This window comes from Triplophysa rosa, linkage group LG1, assembly GCF_024868665.1.
Source record: "Triplophysa rosa linkage group LG1, Trosa_1v2, whole genome shotgun sequence".
Lineage (NCBI taxonomy): Eukaryota > Metazoa > Chordata > Actinopteri > Cypriniformes > Nemacheilidae > Triplophysa > Triplophysa rosa.
The window spans coordinates 4665870-4689547 of NC_079890.1; the positions used below are offsets into that span (position 1 = coordinate 4665870).

At 40.6% G+C, this 23678-nt stretch overlaps 6 protein-coding genes across 6 annotated transcripts in view; 5 read left to right on the forward strand and 1 right to left on the reverse strand.

Annotated features, from left to right (window-relative positions):
- LOC130561155 (uncharacterized) overlaps positions 1–6493 on the forward strand; it is a 12008-nt gene extending 5515 nt beyond the window's left edge. The window contains exons 2-3 of the mRNA XM_057345686.1: positions 3032–4414; positions 4556–6493. Of these exons, the coding sequence (XP_057201669.1) occupies positions 4392–4414; positions 4556–5198 (666 nt within the window). The 5' untranslated portion in view covers positions 3032–4391 and the 3' untranslated portion in view covers positions 5199–6493. The remainder of the gene's footprint in view (positions 1–3031; positions 4415–4555) is intronic.
- A 3667-nt stretch (positions 6494–10160) lies between these two features.
- LOC130562290 (histone H2A-like) lies at positions 10161–10752 on the reverse strand. Its single transcript, XM_057347218.1, has one exon. The coding sequence runs from the start codon at positions 10607–10609 to the stop codon at positions 10223–10225; it is 387 nt and encodes a 128-aa protein (XP_057203201.1). The 5' UTR covers positions 10610–10752; the 3' UTR covers positions 10161–10222.
- Positions 10753–13080: 2328 nt separating this feature from the next.
- On the forward strand, positions 13081–13918 carry LOC130567199 (histone H1-like). Its single transcript, XM_057355190.1, has one exon. It carries the CDS (start codon positions 13177–13179, stop codon positions 13813–13815), a length of 639 nt encoding a protein of 212 aa, XP_057211173.1. The 5' UTR covers positions 13081–13176; the 3' UTR covers positions 13816–13918.
- Positions 13919–13975: 57 nt separating this feature from the next.
- Positions 13976–14805, forward strand: LOC130567570 (histone H2A-like). The gene has a single exon (XM_057355782.1). The coding sequence runs from the start codon at positions 14345–14347 to the stop codon at positions 14729–14731; it is 387 nt and encodes a 128-aa protein (XP_057211765.1). The 5' UTR covers positions 13976–14344; the 3' UTR covers positions 14732–14805.
- A 370-nt stretch (positions 14806–15175) lies between these two features.
- LOC130567497 (histone H3-like) lies at positions 15176–17825 on the forward strand. The gene has a single exon (XM_057355682.1). The coding sequence runs from the start codon at positions 15237–15239 to the stop codon at positions 15645–15647; it is 411 nt and encodes a 136-aa protein (XP_057211665.1). The 5' UTR covers positions 15176–15236; the 3' UTR covers positions 15648–17825.
- Positions 17826–17957: 132 nt separating this feature from the next.
- LOC130567276 (histone H2B-like) lies at positions 17958–18634 on the forward strand. Its single transcript, XM_057355308.1, has one exon. The coding sequence runs from the start codon at positions 18066–18068 to the stop codon at positions 18573–18575; it is 510 nt and encodes a 169-aa protein (XP_057211291.1). The 5' UTR covers positions 17958–18065; the 3' UTR covers positions 18576–18634.
- The last annotated feature ends 5044 nt before the right edge of the window (positions 18635–23678 follow it).

The following is a 23678-nucleotide window of genomic DNA, read 5'->3' on the forward strand; positions in this document are numbered from 1 at the left end:
TACATTACAAGACTTTTGCTCAGATTTTCAGTCTGGACTTGTTGCAGAAAGTCTGTGCCAGTCTGCAGATTTCATCAGTTAGTGTGTTTTAGTCTGAAACGTTCAAAAAGTCTGCAAGCGTGTGATGTCTAGTTTAAAGAAATATGTTCAGATTTTAAAAGTATTGTAGTGTATTCCAGCCATAAGGTAAAGCGCAACAGTTATCGTTTAGCAGTGTCAAAACAGATTCAAACAGTAATTTTTGAATTGACACACCAACATTCTGGATTCGGACGACTATAAAATCACCAACTAGCCGATGTAAATTTTGAATTATACCTTACAATTACCAACCGAATAAGCTCATACACATCAAAATGGCCTCCAGGAATATAATGAAGGCTAACTCTTTACCGAGTCAAGTACATGTGGTGCACAGCTCGAGCTGCTCCTCACGCTAGTTAAACATTTCATAGGTAGCTGTTTTACTGGTGTCATTTAATGTTCGTAATCTATAAGGTTTGCTATTTACTTTCAGAACACTTCAGTCTAACTTCTGTTCTAACCCCACACGCAGCAGCAGTGATTGATGGCCATGACTAACGTTAACAGTAAAGCTGCTAAACACTTTACGAAAATAAGTTACCTTACAATTACCATCCGATTGGGATAACGCACATCATAATGGCCTCCAGCAATCCAATGAAGGCTAAGGTTAACTTAACTCTTTACAGAGTCAAGTACATGTGGCACAACTCGAACTGCTCATCACGATAATTTAGTGGAAAACATTTAAAAGCTAGTTGGCTAACGTTAGTTTTACTGGTGTCAATTGACGTTCGTAATATTGGCTATTTGCTTTTAAAATAACGGATCCTAACCTAATTCTCAAGTTAATATGAGAAGGCGATCTCTGTATTATTTAAAAATTAAGGCAAAATGATGCGAGCTCAAAACAGAGGCGAATAATATGAAAATGAATACAGACTTTAAAACTTTACTTACTAATAATATACATCAAAATGGCCTCCAGCAATCCAATGAAGGCTAACGTTAACTTGAGTCAAGTACATGTGGTGCACAGCTCAGCTGCTCCCCTTAATAGTTAAGTGGAAAACATTTAAAAGATAGTTAGCTAGTTTTTTTAACGTTCTTAATATTTTAGCTATTTGTTTTCAAAATAGCTTAGTATAACTGAACAGTTAACGTTAGTTCTCAAGTTAATATAGCGATTTCTGTAATATTAAAAAACGCGGCAAAATGATATGAGCTCAATACAGCGGCAAATAATATGAAAATGAATACAGAATTTAAAACCTTACTTTAACATCCAACTTCTCTTCAAATCCCACAAGCAGCAGGAACAGTGGTCGACGGCCGTTACTAACGGTGTGCTGCTAAACGAAACCTTGCGAGGGCGGGGCAACGTTTTGGGGGAGGAGTCACAGTTAGGCTGCTCTGTAATTTTGCTCCCACTCTACTGACACGTTTTTCTCTTTTCACTCAAAATGGAGCAAAAACGACTATTTTGGGCGAAAAAAATATTAACTCTTAAAAAAATACTCTGCCGTTTTTCCTGTGTATATACTGTCAAGTGGAAATAATACATTGCATACATTACTTGACTTTAAATATAAAACAACATTTTTGCAATCAAACTGACATTACAAGTCATTTCCATCTGATATCTGACTATTATATTACATAAACTTATTTAACTCTTTCCATTTCAACTGCCTTGTAAAGTCAATTTCACTTCAAAATCTAAGTTTTTTTTATGGTGAAGAAAAACTAGCACATCAAACTGTATTAAAATATGAATTACAACATGCAATTACTGTATAATATTCTTAGGCGATTGTGTCTATTTGTCTATTTAAATAAACTCGTTCACATGAGATGTGTAAACACAACCTTGACCCAACATTACAACATTTGCAAACGGTATACAAAACCCTGCTTCTCTTAAAAAAGCTACTTTTAGGTAGCAACTATGAAATGAAATCAACTGTATTGTCCCAATGGAGAAGTTTGTTTTGGACTCAAAAACACTTAAAGCACAACATCACAACTCTACATCAAACATAAAAAAACTGTACAAACAATAAAATAGCACACAGTCCTAAAAGCACTCGTTCATTATTAAACATTTGAACTGAAATGGGTATATAAGGGTTTTTTTTAACGATTATATTGGATTATTGTGCAGAAGGTTAACATTGCTATTGTGCAGTACATGCACTGAGTCAGTTTAGATGAAAATCTGCACACAGAGTGTTTCCTGAAGAACACACAACACACAGTGACTGAAGGGACATGCACACTGTCAGAAAACATGTGTCAGATTTGTACCTTTAGTACCAAACACTGATCGCAATAATGGTGATTTTCTGAAAGTTCAACTTTTTTAACATTAATTGCGGGTGCAAAAGTGATATTGATTCAATCCCAGCAAGCAAAAATATGTTCCTTAGACGTGTCTTAGACCACTCCAGTCCACGTGCCTTCCCACAAGAAATGTTTTGGATGTGTCCATAAACAAGTGAATGAGTTAGATCGGGTTGAGTTGAGGAATCAATCATCACTTCATACGTGTGGGTTACCACTGTAATAGAGGGAATGAGACATCGTGTTCGTCATCCGCATCGTCCGCTTCATCGACCAGGAGACGCCTCCCAGGAACATCTTCATACCCGTACGGGGCGGAGACTGGCATGCAGATGCCATTTGCCAAGTTCATTGGCCCGTTAAATTACGATCTCACTTGAGTGGTTCTCAAGTTCAAACTCCATTCTGGCTTGACACAATGTCACGTTCCCTCCATCAGGGAACAGAGGTTACAGTCGTCACCAAGAAGTTTTCACGTTAAAGCTTTTAACTTTTATTTTGTGTGTTGAACTTGGTTTCCATGCTTGGTTATGGTTTTCTTACAGTTTCTTTGAAGCAACGCAAATTGTAAAAAGCGCTATATGAATACATTGAATTGGAAAGCTATATAGTTTGTTTAATACCACAGCTTATTGCCTAGTAAGTTACACAATGTTTTCAACAGGTTTTTCAAAACTGTAAACAGTATATCGACCGAGTATGTGGGTCAATGCCAGCCCTCCCGGTGCACATCCCGTAAATGAACAGAAGCCAAGGTCATCGAGAAGGTGCCAGCTGTTGTACTGAACCCATCCATGTGATGTATGTCTTGCTGGTAGTATTGGGTTTGGTGTGTCTTTCACAATATCAAGTAAATTAACAGCATAGAATTATTTCTCCTGATTGTTCCTGAACTCATCGTTTGCAAACTGCACACCGCTGTAAATGTTTACATGGTACGGACACGGGTGTAAACTTTACAGCTGAAACGTGTTCATTTTCTTTCAGTAATGTGTTATAGTCAATGTTGTGTTTGGGATAATGAATAGACGTGACATCATTTCTCACGGACCAATGAACATGTTTATACATTGTGTGTGAAAAACCATCTAGTTGAAAGAATAAATACTAATAAATACTCATTTAAGTCAGCCATCATCCTCATGACGAGGACACGTTTAATGCTCTCTCTGTTTTCTCCATGACTGTCTAGTCTCGTTGTTGCGTTGAATTTAAATCGTGTTCTCCTGTTTGCCTAAATATCCACGTTTGCGACTCTCGGCATCTCTGGTCCGTGCCGTCCCGTGACAACCACATTGGTGTTTTAGAAGGTTTAGTAGTATCATAAGATTTGCAAAAGTGTACTTTTTTATTAATTGCAAGAAGTACAATTGTACATATTTTTTTAAGAATTGATTTGAAATTGGACTCAAGTGAAGATATTAGTGAAGTTGAATTACTCCAGTACTTTACATCCATGATCCATTGTGAAGACGTACCCCGTTGCCCTGACATTCATATTCTATTACATCATCGTTTCTCAATTCCTCACACCACCATCCACAAATGTTTCACGCAATCTGATTATGATTTCAGCCATTTGAACACGATCAGCATGTTTCAGATCTGCAGGATGCTACTTATCATCCCCAACTCCATGCAGAAAATATTTACAGATTTCACCTGAGCGTGCTTATCAGTGATGGGGGGATGACGCATATACACAGAAGATAAGAAGCGTACCCACGCTATGTAAACGCTGAGCGAATGTGTAATCAAACCTATGTCGGGTGACTATTTAAGTCTCATTCGTTCCTCACTGGAGAAACAACCGCACTCTTCAGTATCTCTTCGCAGTCTTCATCCTCAGCGGTCAGAATGGTAAGCTCCATTTCAAGGAGGAATCTTTACAGCATTAATGTGCTTTATGTTTGTGGGCTGTTTTCTGACTCTAGATATCACAGAAGTGGCTCGTCGTGTTATGTCTGCTTCATCTGGCTATTCCAGTCACTCGGGGGGTTGTAAACACAGTCAAACTCGCTCATATGATCCAGTATTTTGAAGACTTGTAAGTCACTATTTCTGCACTTTATGTGTCAATCAACAAATGATGCAGAATATGCAAATGCAAGCAGCATGTGGTTAGCTACAAATGGCAAAAAAAACATGAAACATTTCCAAGCTGTATTTTGTCTGTGCTGTTTTTCAGTGTTCAGCCAAAGCCTGGAGCTCAGTTCGCCATTGCGTTGGCTGTCTCAGAGTCTCAGTGTACAGATGAACATACAGATGTCAGGGATGTGTTCAGCGAGGCTGACGCTAAGCATGTCAACGGTGTCATCGCCGGAGGACACACTTGTGTTCTCTGCACACCAGCAGAAAATGTCATCGCTGCACGACCCGATGGAAAAACAAAAGAACATTCTGAACATATTCTCCTCTTTCCTCCGGGTAATTCCCCAATGGACAAATTAATCAAATCTAAAGGCAGCTGTATAGTTTTTTACTCCTACAACTCACCGTGTGTGACAAAGTGCATCAGTAGTAAAGACAATATTGTGCCAGGCCTTTCAAACTGGATAAATCTACGAAAAGAAGAAACAAATGTATTTGTCTTTGAAACCATTTGGCAGAAGGACAAGTGGAGGAAGGATCTGGATAAGGAGTTCTTAAAGGTTAATGCAGTCGTGCCCCTTTATCGGTCCAAAAAAGTCAATAATGTGATGGAAAGTCGTAAATGTGTGGAGGAAAACACTGAGAAGGTAATACCTTTCTGTCTTCAGGATAAAAAAAACTTACTTTCTATTTTCCTGAGAATGTTTACGTCAATATTTGACCTGCAAGACGATTACTGATTACTGAGACCAGAAAACATCAAACGCATTCACACGCACACAAGTCTTGATTCATAAGCACGTGTTTTCTGCAAAGTGATTTCATCCTCTGTCCTCGTGAAATTGTCATGATATTCATTATAAATGTGTTCAGACATGAAAATGATGTTCATGCTTATGTTACTCACTTGTTATTGAGTGTTTCTGCAGACAGACAATCACAATCCCACAGACGAACTTTTATTAGACTGCCGATTTCCTGAATTAACTAGGCTATACAAAAATAAATACAAAAAATACTAAGATTAAATGCATTTAAATACAAAATACTATTACAAAATAATAGCATTTTGTATTTCAAACGGATGAATTTGAAACGCAGTCTAATAAGGAGGTTGACTGGCAAAAAGTATTTCAGTTTGGAAATACAAAAATACTAAGATTAAACACATTTAAATACAAAATACAAGGTTTTTTTCAAAGGTATTTAAATACAAAATAGTCCCATCTCATCACTGAACTAGATTATATAGAATTCCAGCTAGTCGTCATGTAAACGTTAGCTTACCTTGTCATTGGTGCTGGTCACAGGGATCTTGCTAACTAGCGTCCTGAAAGCAGCCCAATGACCCCTCAAAACCCGCCCAAAGGGAATGAAAACTAGCCCAATTATTTTATGGTGTCAAATCAAAGTTAACAACTGCCAAAAGACGTTTATATTGCTATATTTACTTATCTGAATGCTTTCCTCGGTATTGTATATATGTTTTGTTCTGTTGAACTCAAAAGATGTTTTGGGGGATTTAGGAAAGCGAACAATTCCGGGTCACCTTTGACTACCATTACAATCTTTTCCGCTATGGTAGTCAATGATGCCAAAGAATTTTCAGTTGCTAACATTCTACCAAATATCTTTGTGTTCAACCGAACAAAGACATTTATACAGGTTTGGAGCAACTAGAGGGTGAGTAATCCATAACAGAATGTTCATGTTAGGGTGGAGTGAGTGTCCCTTTAAATAAGATCCCACGTGTGCTCGAGGCCACGCACGGAAATGGACGAGAAACGTGTTTTCTCTTTAGACATGACTGTCCTGGAGTTGCCAGGTATTCATCTGACTATGAATTATGGTGGATTTTCTATTATTGATTGAGTTTTTATATGAGAATGCATTTAAACTAGATAAAGGTCTCACACACTTCTCTAACACAGAAAAGGCTATGAGTCTCATAGCAAAAAGACCATGATCTCATGGGTCAAAGGTTACAGGTGAACATCAAACAGCACCATAAGACATCTGCATCGCACGCAAACACTTTGAGAACACACGCGGCACGCATTCTTGGAGACATTAATTGTAAACAAAAACAGAAGATCTTGTCTAAAATGCATGGTAGTTTGTGAAGTACATTAAGCTAGGGGTAGTAAATGTCAATATGACATACATTCACATTTTAAAGATGGATGTATGTGTATATCTTTTTTAATCCTTTAAAAGGTTTCGCCACAGTTAGAAGTTGATATATAGCGAGCTTGACATATAACTGTGGAAGGTCAAAAGAGGATGGACTAACAAAAATAAGTGATGTCATGTAGAACCTGATTGGGAGAAGATGATGTCAGGTAAATATGATTGGTTTAAACTGTGATAACGACTTGAGAACAGTGTATAAAAGATGGAGTCAGACATGTATTCGTTGGACATCATCAGATGAACTCTGTATGGCTCTCTTTGCTTGCTCGAGCAAATAAAGATTGAAACTTCTTGAAACCTGGCTCTCTGGTCTCTCGTGAGTTCTTTCTACACTGGCTGATCGACTCAATGTGAATACACATTAAGAATATCATCAATTAACGTTTATCCTTAGAATATAAATAAACATTTTGGCGGCCGCAGAACATTATGAAAGTAGCCCAAAATTCTGCAACCTGCGGCTCCATAATTTTTCCCGCAACTGCATTTTCAAAATAGCCCAATTGTGCGGGAGGACCGCGGCCCTGGCAACACTGGCGCTTACAGCGAGACCGGGCAGGCCAACAGCCTCGGACCTCGAGCTCAGACACTGAAATCATGCCGCGTTACAATACAAGACAGTTCCACCGGCCAGAGGGAGATGAAGGACACCACCCGCGCCTGTTCACCAACAGGACACAGAACTTACTTGCGGGATTTTTGATTAGTTAATGTCTCGCGGGCGAAAAGTTTGTTGTTACGCAAGCATTACTGAACATGTACCGAGTAAAAAATTACAAAAAAATGATTAGTAATGCCTTTTACTACTGCGTTACAGCAAAAAGTAATGCGTACTGTCATGCGTTACCCAACTAAAGCAAACGCTGATGCAAATAATGGTGGTTTGATGAAATCTCAACATTAATTTCAGGTGCAACAGTGATATTGATTTAACTCCATTAACATTGACCAATCAACCATTATGAACATTGATTCAGTGGTTTTCATCTGCTCTCTTGCTATCTGGGTAACTAGAGATGAGTTGAATCAGGTGTTTTATATAGAGACACATCTAAAACATTCTGTCAGGGGTTCCTGAGGATCAGGACTGAGAACCCCTGAGGTAAACCACTGACTTGATTTGACTTGAGACTTGACTTGCCCCCGCCTCTGGAAAATGCAATCCAAAATGTTCAACCCGTGAATGTTAATGCATTTAGGGAAAGAAACACATACTCAATCCGGGGAATGCATTTTAATTTTGCAACTTAAAGAGCGTTAAAATATGCATTCAAGACACATATTAAAAGTAGTGTAGGAACGGACAAAATGTCAATTGTGTTATTTCATTTTCATTTTGCACCTAATGTTGCACATGTGTTATTTTAAATGTATATTTAAAGACATAAATGCATTGTCATTTTACAAACTGCATTTCAATTCGATTATTGCTACTGTTACGTCCTTAGACGTATGTTCGTATTGTTTCTCCCTTTCTCTCTTCTGCGCTCGCTCACAGGAGGCTCCGCCCTAACCGGATGTTATAGCGTGGCTGTGGATTGGCTGCTGGGGATCGGGCATCTATTCAAATTCAGAAGGGGCAGATTGCACGCTGTTGTGTATTGTGTGTGTTGAGCTAAGGCTGTGGGGCGATACGAATTGGTGTATGATTTAGTTGATGATTTTTATTCAGTTGTGATGTGTAATGTTGGCATGTTTTTACCCTCCCCGTTTAGTATTATGATTTACTGTTTTGATGTTTGTCCCCCACAGTAAATGTCTGATTGTTCTTTTATCTCACTCCAAACCTGATCAGAAGCGGTAGGGATTTGAGGTGCCATCTTTTTGTTCTGTAAACTTCCTTTATTATTGTTTTTCTCTTAGCGAGGAAGTTTAGGGCAGTAATTTGTCTTTTGTTTCTTTTTCTTTGGCAGAGGTTATTTAGGGTTTGGTGAGCTGCCCCGTTTTGTTTATTATATTGGGACTCACTCATCTCCCGACAAAATGCTTCTTTAATAAAGGAGAGTAAGAAAAATAAAAGAATTTAAAAGAGTACAACTTGTTTTGTAAATCCTTATGAAAATCAACCATGGGTTTACCATAGTGTAACTATGACATTTGTAGTTAAACCATAGCTATTTGTTCTAAGGGAAAACCAACACGTTAACCTATTTGACATTCAATTTTTCATATGAAATCGTCCTACTGTCACATTTCCACTCCATAGATCTATAGAATAAGAGTCAGTTCTACACACCACCATGTTGGGTTTAGTATGAAGAGCAAACACAAGAGCACGTGAAGATCGAACTTGCTCATAAACAATATAAGATGGACATTCATGTATGTGATGGTAAAACACCCTCATACACTACAAGACTTTTAAATCTGAACAGATTTTCTCTGAACTAGACATCACACACTTGCAGACTTTTTGAACGTTTCAGATAGAAACACACTAACTGATCAAATCTGCAGACTGGGACAGACTTTCTGCAACACGTCCAGACTGAAGATCTGAGCAAAAGTCGGCACCAGCGCACGTCATTCATATGCTTTTCTTCGCGCCTCTGCCCTCCCTAAGCGTCCAGCACATCGCTTTATAGTGTAACTTACAAAAAGCACGATGTTTCAGATTTTCTAAGAAACTAAACAATAAACTTAAAGTGATAGTTCACCCAAAAGTGAAAATTCTATCATCATTTATTCAGCCTCATGTCATTTCACACCCGTTTAAATTACTTTGTTCTGACGAACACAGATAAATATATTTGGAAGAATTTTAGCAATTTCAACTCTGTGACATTATTGACAGCCACAATAGGAACAATTAAATGGTAGTCAAAGGTGCCCTAAACTGTTTGTTTTCCTAAATTCTTCAAAATATCTCACTTCAACAGAACAAAGACATTTAAACAGGTTTGAACAACGTGAGGAAATTACAGAATTGTATTTTTGTGTGTGAGAGATAGATAGATAGATAGATAGATAGATAGATAGATAGATAGATAGATAGATAGATAGATAGATAGATAGATAGATAGATAGATAGATAGATAGATAGATAGATAGATAGATAGATAGATGTTTCTATTCTGTGTATGCCGATGAATGCATCTCCTCACATCGCGGATTTACACACACCACTAGCCAAATTTTCCTTCGATTTTCTCTACTAGCAAAATGAGTATTATAAGTGTGTTTGAGGAAGGGAAGTGTAATTTAAATGGGATCACACGCCCTTAAGAGGAATGATTTAGCGCCGACTAATGGGTGAAAAAAACACGGGGTATCTGTTAATTAAAGAGACTCTGATAAGATGTTCGTTCTTAAACCCATTAAAACACGACTCTGAACAATTATTGTTTTACTCTGATAAAACGTATGTACGAGTGAACATACGCATATCTTGTACAACATTTGGGGCAACCGTCACAAACACTGATTTGGTGAATCCGAGGTCATTTATAACCAAGTCTAAGATAATGCAGCAAAATGCATATTCGATTAATCAAACTGTCGCTCTCTCATTGATAATGTGGGTGGCTCTTAAAAGAGCCTTTGGGTTTACAGAAGACGAAGTCCCGTCCGTTTACTTGGACTTGGCGGGCTTCTCGGTCTTCTTGGGCAGCAGCACGGCCTGGATGTTGGGCAGCACGCCGCCCTGAGCGATGGTCACTCTGCCCAGAAGCTTGTTCAGCTCCTCGTCGTTGCGCACCGCCAGCTGCAGGTGACGGGGGATGATGCGAGTCTTCTTGTTGTCCCGAGCGGCGTTTCCGGCCAACTCGAGGATCTCGGCGGTCAGGTACTCGAGCACGGCGGCCAGATACACTGGGGCGCCGGCACCCACTCGCTCCGCATAGTTGCCTTTACGGAGGAGCCTGTGGACGCGGCCCACGGGGAACTGAAGTCCCGCTCTAGAGGAGCGAGTCTTGGCCTTAGCTCTCGCCTTACCGCCGGTTTTGCCTCTGCCGCTCATGTTCTTCTGCTGCGATCGTCTGCTTGATCTCTGAGAATGACAGATGAATCTTACGAGCTGCAGTTCTCAATCTTTAAACCCGTCTGTCACTCGACTATTGGTTGGAGTCCGTTAAACTTTTAAACCAATCAGTCAATTTCCCTCCAAACGCAAGCCCAACCCCCTCTTTCTTCCCGCCTCACAGATGCTGTGTGACGCACAACCGTTTTGAAATATTGAGGAAACTTAAAGTGACAGTTCACCCAAAAATGACAAATCTGCCATCATTTACTTACCATCAGATTGTTCCAAAACTGTATACATTTATTTGTTCTGCTAAACACAAAGGAGGCTATTTGGAAGAATGTCAGTATCCAAACAGCTCTCATCCCCCATTAGCTGCCATAGTAGATAAAATAAATACTATGGGAGTCAATGGGGATGAGATCTGTTTAGTTACCGACATTCTTCCAAATATCTTCCTTCATGTTCAGCAGAACAAAGACATTAACACAGGATGAACAACCTGTGGTTGAGTAAATGATGACAGACTTTTCATTGTTGGGTGAACTATCACTTTAAGTTACATTTCTCATTCAGGAAGTGATTTCCTGATTATCATTTAAAGTTTAATAAACTCTGTACTCTTTGGTTTAACATGATTCAATCGTGCAATCTAGCCATATCCTTCGTGCTGTTGTGTTGGAAAACATCGTTTTCATCGTTTTAAATCAGCATTTGTTACATTTCTTATACTGTTACATATACTGTTAATGTTGTAAATGAGCAACTGATAACATTTTACTATTGTGTTATTTAATTAGCTATTAGTTTTTACTGTAAGTTTGATAATTCTGTGAATCAAATGTTTTCATGAGATGGACATATTTTTGAAATGTAAAATTCCTCAATTTGCAATGATTGTGTTCTGAGATGTGGAATGGTGCTGTGTGTTGTAACTCTCAAAGTTAAATTTATGAAATTAAAATGAAGTTTTTTTATTGTATTGCTATTGTTTTTGTTGTCTATATATTACATATTCATACAGCTTATAAAATAAGCACAATCTTGCAGTAGTGTAATACTAAAGCAAAAAAAACTGCATACAATGGTATATTTTGTGTATATATTTTATGGTATATTATATGTTGGTATATTTNATATTTTGTGTATATATTTTATGGTATATTATATGTTGGTATATTTTGTGGTAAAAAGTGAGCGTTTTGTCTTAACTTATTTGAAAGTTATATTGATTTAAGGAAAACACATTAGTTTAATGTAATGTAGATACATTTGATTTGTCAATGCAATATAGGAAAATCACATTGGTTTAATGTAGTAATTCAGTTTAATTACACCCAACAAACATAATTAGATATACTTATATCAATGTAATACTTTTATGGAAATTTTGCCACACGAATAAATTACGTTCAACTAATGAGGTTTTTTATTACTCTGCAAACATGATTATATATAGTTATAGAAATGTAGAACTTCTGCGTGGAAATTTGCAACATGATTAAATTACATTTAACTAATGAGGTTTTTTTTTGACTCAATGAACATGATTAATTACAGTTATAGAAATGTACAATTTTATGTGGAAATTTGCAACATGAATAAATTATGTTCAACTGATGAGACATTTTCGGACTCAACAAACATGATAAGATACAATTATATTAATGTGCAAATTTTATGTGGAAATTTGCACATGTAGCAAGAACATAACTCAACCAAGTAAACTCAACATGAAATTAACATGTAGAGAAAACATGAATGAATCAAGTAAAGTCATGATTCATTCATGTTCTCTCTGCATGTTAATTTCATGTTGAGTTTACTTGATTCAGTTATGTTCTTGCTACATGATAATTTCATGTTAAGAAAACATGACTCAAACATGTGGAACCAATGTCCATGATTGAATCATGTTAAACCAATGAGTCATTTTTTTGAGTGAAGGTTTAGAAAAGTAATTCTCCGTTTTATCGTTTCGTCAGTCTGAATACAACAAATGTACACATCAATAAAACAAACAGCGTTGTGACATTCACACAAAGACCTCGAGAGTGTTCGTGTGTTTCAATCTGGTCAAACAACTTCTGTAAACAACACTTTACAAGTCCCTGAATGACGTTAATTTAACTCAAATCATTTATTACATGTAAGTTAAATATTCAGAAAACGCGTTTAATGTTTCATCAGTGTTTACACATATAAATCACATGAAATTCATGCGCGACTTTTCTCCAGAGATCGATGCTCGTCATGTTTTTAATCTAACAGTGAAACAATAAACTCTTTACTGTCGTGTAGTTTAGTCTCTAAATAAAGCTCTGGATCTCTGCTCTGTGTTCACGCTGTTTTTAATCCGTCAAATTAATTTTAAACTCTTGATTTTTACTCGAAATGTCACAGGAGAAAACACAAGAGTTTGCTGCTCACAGAGGCGCGCGGGCACGGACAGGTCGGGTTGAGTCTATATGGTTCTCATGTAGTGTTTAAGAGCACAGCGCCGCTCAGTCCTCGCGCATTACTGATCAACTATAGTGTGTGACAGCACACATCTCACGAGAGAGATGGCAGAAACCGCTCCAGCTCCAGCAGCCCCGCCGGCGAAAACGCCCAAGAAGAAGTCTGCAGCCAAACCCAAGAGAGCGGGTCCAGGCGTGAGTGAACTCGTCGTTAAAGTCGTGTCGGCCTCCAAGGAGAGAAGCGGTGTGTCTCTGGCCGCCCTGAAGAAAGCTCTCGCCGCCGGCGGATACGATGTGGAGAAGAACAACTCCCGCGTCAAGCTCGCCATCAAGAGCCTCGTGACTAAAGGCACACTGGTCCAGACTAAAGGCACCGGTGCTTCCGGTTCATTCAAGCTGAACAAGAAACAAACCGAGACCAAGAAACCAGCAAAGACAGCGGCACCTAAAGCGAAGAAGCCTGCAGTGAAGAAGACCGCAGTGAAGAAGCCCGCAGCTGCCAAGAAGCCCAAGACTGCAGCAGCAAAGAAGACCGCCGCTAAAAAGTCTCCGAAGAAGGCGAAGAAACCACCAGCCGCCGCAAAACCAGCAGCTAAGAAGGCAGCGAAGAGCCCCAAGAAGGCAAAGAAGCCCGCAGCCCCGAAGAAAACCGCCAAGAGCCCGAAGAAAGCCAAGACTGCCAAACCCAAAACTGTAAAGCCTAAAGCAGCTAAACCTAAAAGGGCCGCTCCTAAGAAGAAGTAAATGCATCACTGAATGTTGATTTTAACCAAAGGCTCTTTTAAGAGCCACCCACCGCCTCATAAAGAGCGACTTCACAATGTTTGTGTGTCAACTGATTCTGCTTATGGACGTGATCATTAGAGTCGGTTGTGGTGTCGAGCAGTTAAGATGAAAGTCACGCATTCATATAAGTTTTTTGTTTGTTTTCAAGTAGAATGTAAAAAGCAGTTTAATTGTGTGTAATTGTTTACACATACCGGACTTAAAGATGAATTATAGTAACAGCTCTAGCGCTGTGTTTTCATTTAGGAGACATTTCTTTAAGTTTCCTCCCTATTTCGAAACTGTTTTGCGCTACACAGCATCTGTGAGGCGGGGAGAAAGAGGGGGTTGGGCTTTGCGTTTGGAGGGAACTTGACTGATTGGTTTAACAGTTTATCGGACTCCAACCAATAGTCGACTGACAGACGGGTTTAAAGATTGAGAACTGCAGCTCGTAAGATTCATCTGTCATTCTCAGAGATCAAGCAGACGATCGCAGCAGAAGAAAATGAGCGGCAGAGGCAAAACCGGCGGTAAGGCGAGAGCTAAGGCCAAGACTCGCTCCTCTAGAGCGGGACTTCAGTTCCCCGTGGGCCGCGTCCACAGGCTCCTCCGTAAAGGCAACTATGCGGAGCGAGTGGGAGCCGGCGCCCCCGTGTATCTGGCCGCCGTGCTCGAGTACCTGACCGCCGAGATCCTCGAGTTGGCCGGAAACGCCGCTCGGGACAACAAGAAGACTCGCATCATCCCCCGTCACCTGCAGCTGGCGGTGCGCAACGACGAGGAGCTGAACAAGCTTCTGGGCAGAGTGACCATCGCTCAGGGCGGCGTGCTGCCCAACATCCAGGCCGTGCTGCTGCCCAAGAAGACCGAGAAGCCCGCCAAGTCCAAGTAAACGGACGGGACTTCGTCTTCTGTAAACCCAAAGGCTCTTTTAAGAGCCACCCACATTATCAATGAGAGAGCGACGAGTCTTCTAAAAATATATAAAGATGATATAAAAACGCACTTGTTTTTTAGCCCGAGAAAGAATAATGTTACAGTAAATTCATTAAGATGGAGCCCTGTGTGTAAAGATACAATGTAACGTTAAGATTAATATTATACTTTTTGTATAGTAACCAATCTGGAAATTGCACGAGTTCACAAAAAATGTGTGATGTCGTTGCAATGTGAATTTCGTGCAATTACATGTGAGCTGAACAAAGGACACGCAATGTCCCGCCAGTTTCATTTGAACGCGTATCGCGCGGCCATTGGCTCTCTGTCACGAGCAGACGTCACACATCAGCCAATCGAGTGACTCCGCGCCCTCGACGTGCGGCGCGTTCTAGCCTTTAAAAACAGGGGATCTGTGAAGGTAGGCATTTTCCGTTCAAGACGCAGAAGACACCGCAGCGATGGCAAGAACCAAGCAGACCGCTCGCAAATCCACCGGTGGCAAAGCCCCGAGGAAGCAGCTCGCCACCAAAGCCGCCCGTAAGAGCGCTCCCGCCACCGGCGGCGTGAAGAAGCCCCATCGTTACAGGCCCGGCACCGTGGCGCTGAGAGAGATCCGCCGCTACCAGAAGTCCACCGAGCTGCTCATCCGCAAACTGCCTTTCCAGCGCCTGGTGAGAGAGATCGCTCAGGACTTCAAGACCGACCTGCGCTTCCAGAGCTCCGCCGTCATGGCCCTGCAGGAGTCCAGCGAGGCTTATCTGGTCGGTCTGTTCGAGGACACGAACCTGTGCGCCATCCACGCCAAGAGGGTCACCATCATGCCCAAAGACATTCAGCTGGCGCGCCGCATCCGCGGAGAACGCGCATAAATCCCGCGTTAACATCAAACCAACGGCTCTTTTAAGAGCCACCACATCCACTGAACGATGTAATTTCCCTCCTTCCCCGTACAACCGTCTATAATCGGTAAAGAGACGATGATTCAAATGCTCAGTTATGAGCGTGGTGCTGTTGTAGTTCACAATATGCCTTGTTTGTAGGCTAACGTGTATCCCGGTGCGTGAATGTTTTCTACTGTGTAATGCAGCAGTGACTGCGTCTAGTTTATAGTTAAACACGTTTTTTATACATGTAACCCCCATAAGTGCCACTTCTGAAAAAAAGAAGCAATATAAACTATTCATATACTAATTTAGAACCCTCTATATTAAACCTGCATTGTAGAATTCAACCAATCATAATTCCACAGTAGATTTAGTAGATCTGCCTAGCAACAATTGAGCATTCGAGTAAAGGAAGTTGCAATTGGTGGAAAAATGTTAAGCTCCGCCTTGGTTGTTTTGAGGCGCATGATCAATGAGAGACATGAGGGAAAAAAGCAGGCAGCGAAGAAAAAAACGTGATTGAATCCAGCGAGATTTTTATTAGTTGAAAGCCGCTTTTAAAGTGGAAGTTACGTATCCGAAGGTACTGCAGAAGATATATTTTTCCCTTTAAGTTAATTTTAGGATAAAAGGATGTTTATTGAATTTCGGTGAGTGACAATCTCCTTAATAATCATACGTAGGCCACGTGCAGTTAGCATGTGCTTCAATTAATATGTTATGGTTAAGTGTTACATTTGTTAACAATACTATGAAGGTTGTGATAATTAATTTCGATAGAATGTAATGTAATGAGAGATATTTGATTACCAATGAAGTGATGTGTTATTTTTGAGTGTTAAAAGTGGCAAGATGCTAAATGTTATCTTTAATAGAGATGCATAATAACGTTGTGGTCATCTTTTAAAGGGTGTTCACATGAACTGGAAATAATATGTTGTTAAAAGATGTGGGAAGTGTAATTTGGATGCATATTAACTGAATTATGTGTGTCACTCGTTTAATATGTGGGATACATATGTATGTGTGTATATCATTCTCAGTCATTGTTAAATTCCAAAGCTGAGTTACTTTATGCTAATTGTATGTGCATTAGTGCAGTTGTTCATGACATACTGATGTATACTAATATATGTATATCAATGTATACAAATCTTTTTTCGAGTCATTTCGTTCATCTGAGCAGAGTTAAATTAATGTTGCATGTTAATAGCCAAATTACCCCATAACGTTTATTTATGCTAGTTTTGATCACATATATATAATAAGAAATAACTTATATTGTAGTTAGGGACAAGTTATGAGAAATAGTTATTTAATTATTTCCTGACAGCATTTCTGTAAAGTTATGTATTTATAATTCATTAACAATTTTGGGTCACTCAGGTATGCAATAAGGTTTACAAATTGTTGTTTTTTACTAAAAAGTCTCATGCAGTTTGCAGGGTTAGGGTTTACGGCGTCTGTAAATCTTAAACGCCGTAAAACCAGGCGACTTTTGAACACCATGCGTCTGGTTGATGGCGAAATATGACCCAAACGGCTTTCCATACAAACGGCCTTCCATATCAGTGAAGCGCGTGTCCAGGCTTGTATCGCTTTAGACCAATGACGTCATATATGACGTCAGAAGCTTCGCTTCCGCCTGAGTGGTCCAAATAATGGCTTGAAATAAATGCGTGTAAATCAATTAAGTTAATTACACAGTTATGTTATACAATAATTATATTATATACCACCAGAAAATACACATTATATTCATATAAATATATGAGTCTATGTGGTAATTGATATTTTTTCTTCACCGTTATTTCTTAGCCTTAACCGGCGCAAAATACAGTGTATCACAGACCACATCAGGCACATCTGTAATGTATCTGCATGTTTTACCCTCTTTGGCCACCAGATGGTACTGTGAGCAAATGAAGCCTCGAGAAATGACCCCTTTTGTGAACCACTCGGCTAAAAAGCTTCATCTCGCCACCACTACTCGTTTCGTTTTCCCGGTGGCGCTTCGGAGAACTCTTTTTCAACTGATAAGATTAACCTGTTGTGCTGCACACTTCTGGTGCTCGATAAAGAAACACCATCATTGTCGCCTGCCTAGTTTTAAACGTAAGCGCGTGCAATAGATTGCGAGTAACGCATAAAAGGGTGTAATACTCTCTGTACGAAATCTTTAAGGGACTGTGATGACACGATTACGCACTTATTTCCTCGTGTAGAGTTAATAAAGAAATAAAGGTTTTTTATCAAATTCGAAAAAGAGCGGGAAGTGAAAACAAAGGGAACTGAATCGTTTGTGGGAGGGTCACCTTCAAACGCGAGGCTATGGGCGGGAAACGCTTTCGTTGGCTCTCTCACCGGCTCGTCACAGTATGAGCTGACCAATAGACACATGTTATGGGTTTGGCCGACGAAGACACGCAATCAGAGCACGCGCTCCGCTACGCTAAACATTTGCATGTAGGAGTGAATAAAAGCCACTGCGACGGGTATCTTCGTTATTCAGCGTCTGATAACCTGTGTGGCAGCATCATGCCTGAACCAGCCAAGCCCGCGCCCAAGAAGGGCTCTAAGAAGGCCGTCACCAAGACCGCCGTTAAGGGAGGAAAGAAGCGCAGAAAGTCCAGGAAGGAGAGTTACGCCATCTACGTGTACAAAGTCCTCAAGCAGGTCCACCCCGACACCGGCATCTCTTCCAAGGCGATGGGCATCATGAACTCTTTCGTCAACGACATCTTCGAGCGCATCGCCGGCGAGTCGTCTCGTCTCGCGCACTACAACAAGCGCTCCACCATCACGTCGAGAGAGATCCAGACCGCCGTGCGTCTGCTGCTGCCCGGTGAGCTCGCCAAACACGCCGTGTCCGAGGGCACCAAAGCCGTCACCAAGTACACCAGCTCCAAGTAAAGCGACGCTTTCATCCGCCGCACCCAAAGGCTCTTTTAAGAGCCACCCATGACGTCACTCCAAAGAGCTTTCTGTTGCGTGTATATAACGAGAATATTGTTTGTCATTTAAATCCTTGAAACTGACATTCCGATTTGCAACACATGTATTAAGTAAATATCAGACGATAAAAATTAAACTTATCTCTATTGACAAGCTATTTTAAATCAGAATCAGAAAGAGCTTTATTGCCAAGTGTGTTTGCACATACAAGGAATTTGTTTTGGTGACAGGAGCATCCAGAACACAGAAACAGCAACAACAGTACACAGAGACCATGACACAATAGAACACAGTACACAATGATTTAAATAAGGGCCTATGGGTATAAACAATTAAGAAATACAATACAATAATCATAAGATAAAGATATAGAGAGTGTAAAGCTATGTGTGTGTGTAAATATGCACAAGTAAAAAATAAGAATAGACTATTGTAGTACAAGGTATGTGCTATATACAGCAGAATGAATGAAATATAATTGACAGAGAAGGTTGTATAAAAATAGATAGTGTATTATCTGGAGGATATAATTAATATTGCACTTAATTATTATTGCACAGAGTTATTAATTGCACGGTGTGTAAAGACATTGAACTGTTCAAGAGGTAGATGGCCTGAGGGAAGAAGCTGTTTTTGTGTCTGGTTGTTTTGGTGCTCAGTGCTCTGTAGCGCTGACCAGACGGCAGCATTGTGAAGAGATGATGGCTTGGATGTGAGAGGTCCAGGGTGATGTTCTGAGCCCTTTTCCTCACTCTGGATGTATAGAGTTCTTGGAGGGTGGGCAGGGGGGCACCAATGATCTTCTCAGCAGTCCCAACCGTCCTCTGTAGTCTTCTGATGTCTGAGCCAAACCAGACAGTGATGGATGTGCAGAGGACAGACTCTATGACAGCTGAGTAAAACTGTTTTAATAGAGTTTGTGGTCGGTTGAACTTCTTTAGCTGATGTAAGAAGCACAACCTTTGATGGGCTTTTTTAGCGATGGAGCCAATGTGATTGTCCCACTTCAGGTCTACGCAAGAGAGAAGTGTTGATTGAGTTAATGCGCAAGTTAAACGACTATATAGTTCACACATTTACTGTAGTATACTCTAGTAAGATATGTGTATAATGTGTGCGTGTGCCCCCACAGTGGATGAAAACACCCTGCCTTATATTAGTTATCATTTAGTTGACCTTTATTAATGAGGATGAAGAGAAACGATCCGTGCGCTCTGACAGAGTTAAAGAGATGTTGAAGTGGTTCTGTGGTCAGGATAGAAAAAAAAACCTCTGGCGTACCCCTGTCTCCCACCAACAGGCTCGTGTCATAGAACAAAGAGAAGATTGTATTGAAGTTTGAAATTGAGTTTTGGTCACATATTTAATTCATTTAAACGGTTTTGTACTGTTCCCCATTTACTTGACCTTCCTCAAAGCACTGACACAACACAGATGCATTAGGGAATGTTGTAGGCATTAAAGTATTAAGAACGTCTTATACGTTTTAAAATGCAGGCCTACTGTATGATACAGTATTTAGGTGAATTCTAAGTGTAACTTGATAAAAAAAGATTAAAATAGCAGTGTTCAAAGATATGTGATGTCACCTGCCAATGTTTGGTTTTGTCTGTATCTGTAGCTGTTTAAAAGAAGGTTTCTTTAGTGGACAAAGAAGATAAACGTCCCAACACAGTGAAACTGAAAGTGTTCCTAGTTGTTCTGCACAACAGACTAGAATGTGAAAAATGCTGTGCAAAGAAATACATGTTGTACGTAGTACAGTAAAGAATGGAATATAAATTATTTTAATTTCATTTGAGTTTAAGGGAAAGGCAGCAAATGTGATCTCTAAAATCAGATTTACCTATATAGTAACCATTGTTTGACTTTATATTTGTCATATATATTTATGTATTTTTATTTTATTAAACATTATTAAAAATAACAAGTTAGTTGCGTCACTTATATGTAAATGTGCTCGCCGCTGATTGGTTCACTTTCGGTGCGAGATCTCTAATCTAGATCATAATCTGCTCCGGAGCAGGTTAGCCGTGCAGTGTAAATTACCATGGCGATGAACACACATTAAAACCGAGTTACTTTCATGGTACCTAAAACCCAGGGTTGGCTCAAACTAATCCTAAACTTACCTGGCTAGCCACCTAACCCGGCTTCATGGTACAGGCCCCTGGTGGAGATGGGTTGTGAGTGTTTAGATTGCCTGTTAATGGTAAAATAAGGGGGGCTTCTTTTGTTTTGTTCCTGAGGGACATGTGGCAGGTGTCCTTTGGTTGTGAACTTCTACATCATCAGTTCTTCGCGGACCTGCTGTCCTTTCCTCTCCCATGGGGCCATGATGAGATTGACCTGTTCAATTTAATTTTTAAAAAAGATTGTTAATAAACTATTTCTTTTAATTTATACTTTTGTTATGATTGTCATTTTCTTGCAGTTACGAGCCAATTTGATATTTTTCTTCTCACTGAAAAGATAAATGAGTTGTTTGTGTGTGATGCATACTATCTAATGATAGCGGACGGACTCGGCCCAGATGTGGCCTCGGGAGGCACTGGCATGCAAGTTTCGTAAGTTTCGTCTTGCGCAAGATAACTTTGGTTGTTGCGAAACACAGTTTCGTCAGCATTTGGTTTCCTATTCAGCTCAAAAATACATGACAGTTATTGTGCTGCATTTCTTAACACATCGTTATGTACTGAATGTGGTTATGATGACGAAAAGTAAAAACGTTACATGAAATGATCTGTCATACAGTCTATGCGCTCATCAATGTAATGGCCAATCAAATCAAATAATGCGGAAGACACTGGCCAATCATGTGAGAGAAGCTGGGCTTTACCGTTAACGGAAGTCGAGCAGTAGCTAATCAAAGGAAAGAAGAAGGCGGGCTTTCCTGACGATCAATGGCAACGCATTCAGGTTTAACTGTGCGAGAAAAGGTGTAAGCTAAGTATCTAAACTTTAATTGTTGACAACAGTTAGGAACATTAAACATGCGACAGTAAAATACCGGGATGCAAACATGTACGTGAGTCATGTGATGTAATGCGTTTTTGTAAGATGAGACAATGAATATAAANGCATTCAGGTTTAACTGTGCGAGAAAAGGTGTAAGCTAAGTATCTAAACTTTAATTGTTGACAACAGTTAGGAACATTAAACATGCGACAGTAAAATACCGGGATGCAAACATGTACGTGAGTCATGTGATGTAATGCGTTTTTGTAAGATGAGACAATGAATATAAACGGAGAAGTTTTCATAGTATTAGACACAAGATTAAGAAATATCAAAAGCGTAACTCTAGATGGCTGAATAGTGATAGTGAGAATTTGTCTTAAATCAGAATAAAGCAATAAACACTGAAAACCGCTCCACAGGTTTAACAAATAACCAGCAACGTTTCGACCGTCAGGTCTTCGTCAGGCACAAATCAACACAAGAATAGAGTAAAGTCTTTATAGACATCAGGTGATCACTCATTTAATGGTTTTTGTCCTGCACCGGAGCCCTTGTGGTGTGTGGATGTACACGCCTTCTTTTTACTTTTGTGTTTGAGAATTGATCTTCAACAGAGAGCCAATGTCTGGAAAACCGAAAACACTGGACTGGTTTATTTGTACCTTGCATCTAACATCAAAGAAGCCCATCGGACCCTCACAGCCCGATCGATACAGTAACCGAATGCACCCTTGTTCTAGTGACCACCCCCGCAGGGGCCCGTGAGTTCCAACTGCTTACATCACTTGCTCTGCCACAGCAGACGCCTCCTAAAGCGTCTGCTGCCGAAGCCAGTATAGCTGCAGTCACCGCCCCCGCAGGGGCCCGTGCTTCCGTCATTGCTCTGCCACAGCGGAGACCACCTTCTCCCAACTGCCGCAGCAGCGCTGCTCCCGCAGGAGCCCTTCTATCTTTTCCCACTATCGCTGGGAGTCTCTGCCCTCACAGAAGCCTAGTCCTCTTCTCCGAGGCCGCTACAGCTTTTACTTCCTACACACCTTAGAGACCACATTTTACACCTTTTCACTGCCGTAGCAGTGCCGCTTCCGCAGAAGCCTGTTCTATTCCTATTCTCTATCTTTTCATACTGCACCTCTTTACTTTCAGCACGGCAACAGCAGTGCCTACTCCCTAAGAGCCTCTCAGCCCCCTTTTTTCCAGCTCACTAACTCCTACCAGAACACGCACAAGCAACCATTTTCCAAGCTAGGCCAGCACCTTGCATTCTCAAGCCAGTTTTTGGGGAATACGTGTTCTGGCGGCTGTCCTGCAAACTAGCTTTCTTTGGGGATAGCCCGGGTCAGGGCTCACTCCGGGCCCGGGACCCTTTCCCCGGTCAAGAGGCGGGCGTTCCGAGCTAGGGAGTATTTGCCGAGCTCGCAACCCTCGCCCTGGAACAGCACGCCAAATACGCATACTATCCATCCCACCTTAATTATCTGTGAGGAGAACTCGTGAAATTATGTTTTATAAACAAGGTTCGGGAGGAAAATGAGCATATAATTAACACGGCTGGCTTTCGATAATCAATCACCCAATCTTAGAATCTGCCTATAAATTGTAAAGACGCCTTACCTTCTTTCTCCCGGATCTCTCGCGAACCCTCCTCCATCCCGTCTCCTCACCATACTTCTACAGCTCAGCACCGGGGGATAGCCCGGGTCAGGGCTCACTCCGGGCCTGGGACCCTTTCCGAGCTAGGGAGTATTTGCCGAGCTCGGAACCCTCGCCCCGGGACAGCACGCCAAATACGCATACTATCCGTCCCACCTTAATTATCTGTGAGGAGAACTCGTAAACTCATCTTCATGACACACAAAAGTCATCAGTGAATCGCAAGACGTGTCAAACAACTGTCCATCAGCCGTCATAATACTGTCTGTACATTCTTCAGGAACACCATTATGATTTAAAGTAGGTTCACCAGACATCCAGTATCTGAAGGCGGAGTCAGTGTTATCTGACCACTCCCACGAGTCTCTGAACAGACCGATCCAGACAGATGTGTGAGGATCATTAATGATGTTGTGGATCAGTTGATTGTCAGTCTGGTTCCTCACA

Coding starts and splice junctions, on each gene's coding strand:
- LOC130562290 (XM_057347218.1), bottom strand. CDS start 10,609: ATGAGCGGCAGAGGCAAAACCGGCGGTAAGGCGAGAGCTAAGGCCAAG.
- LOC130567199 (XM_057355190.1), top strand. CDS start 13,177: ATGGCAGAAACCGCTCCAGCTCCAGCAGCCCCGCCGGCGAAAACGCCC.
- LOC130567570 (XM_057355782.1), top strand. CDS start 14,345: ATGAGCGGCAGAGGCAAAACCGGCGGTAAGGCGAGAGCTAAGGCCAAG.
- LOC130567497 (XM_057355682.1), top strand. CDS start 15,237: ATGGCAAGAACCAAGCAGACCGCTCGCAAATCCACCGGTGGCAAAGCC.
- LOC130567276 (XM_057355308.1), top strand. CDS start 18,066: ATGGGTTTGGCCGACGAAGACACGCAATCAGAGCACGCGCTCCGCTAC.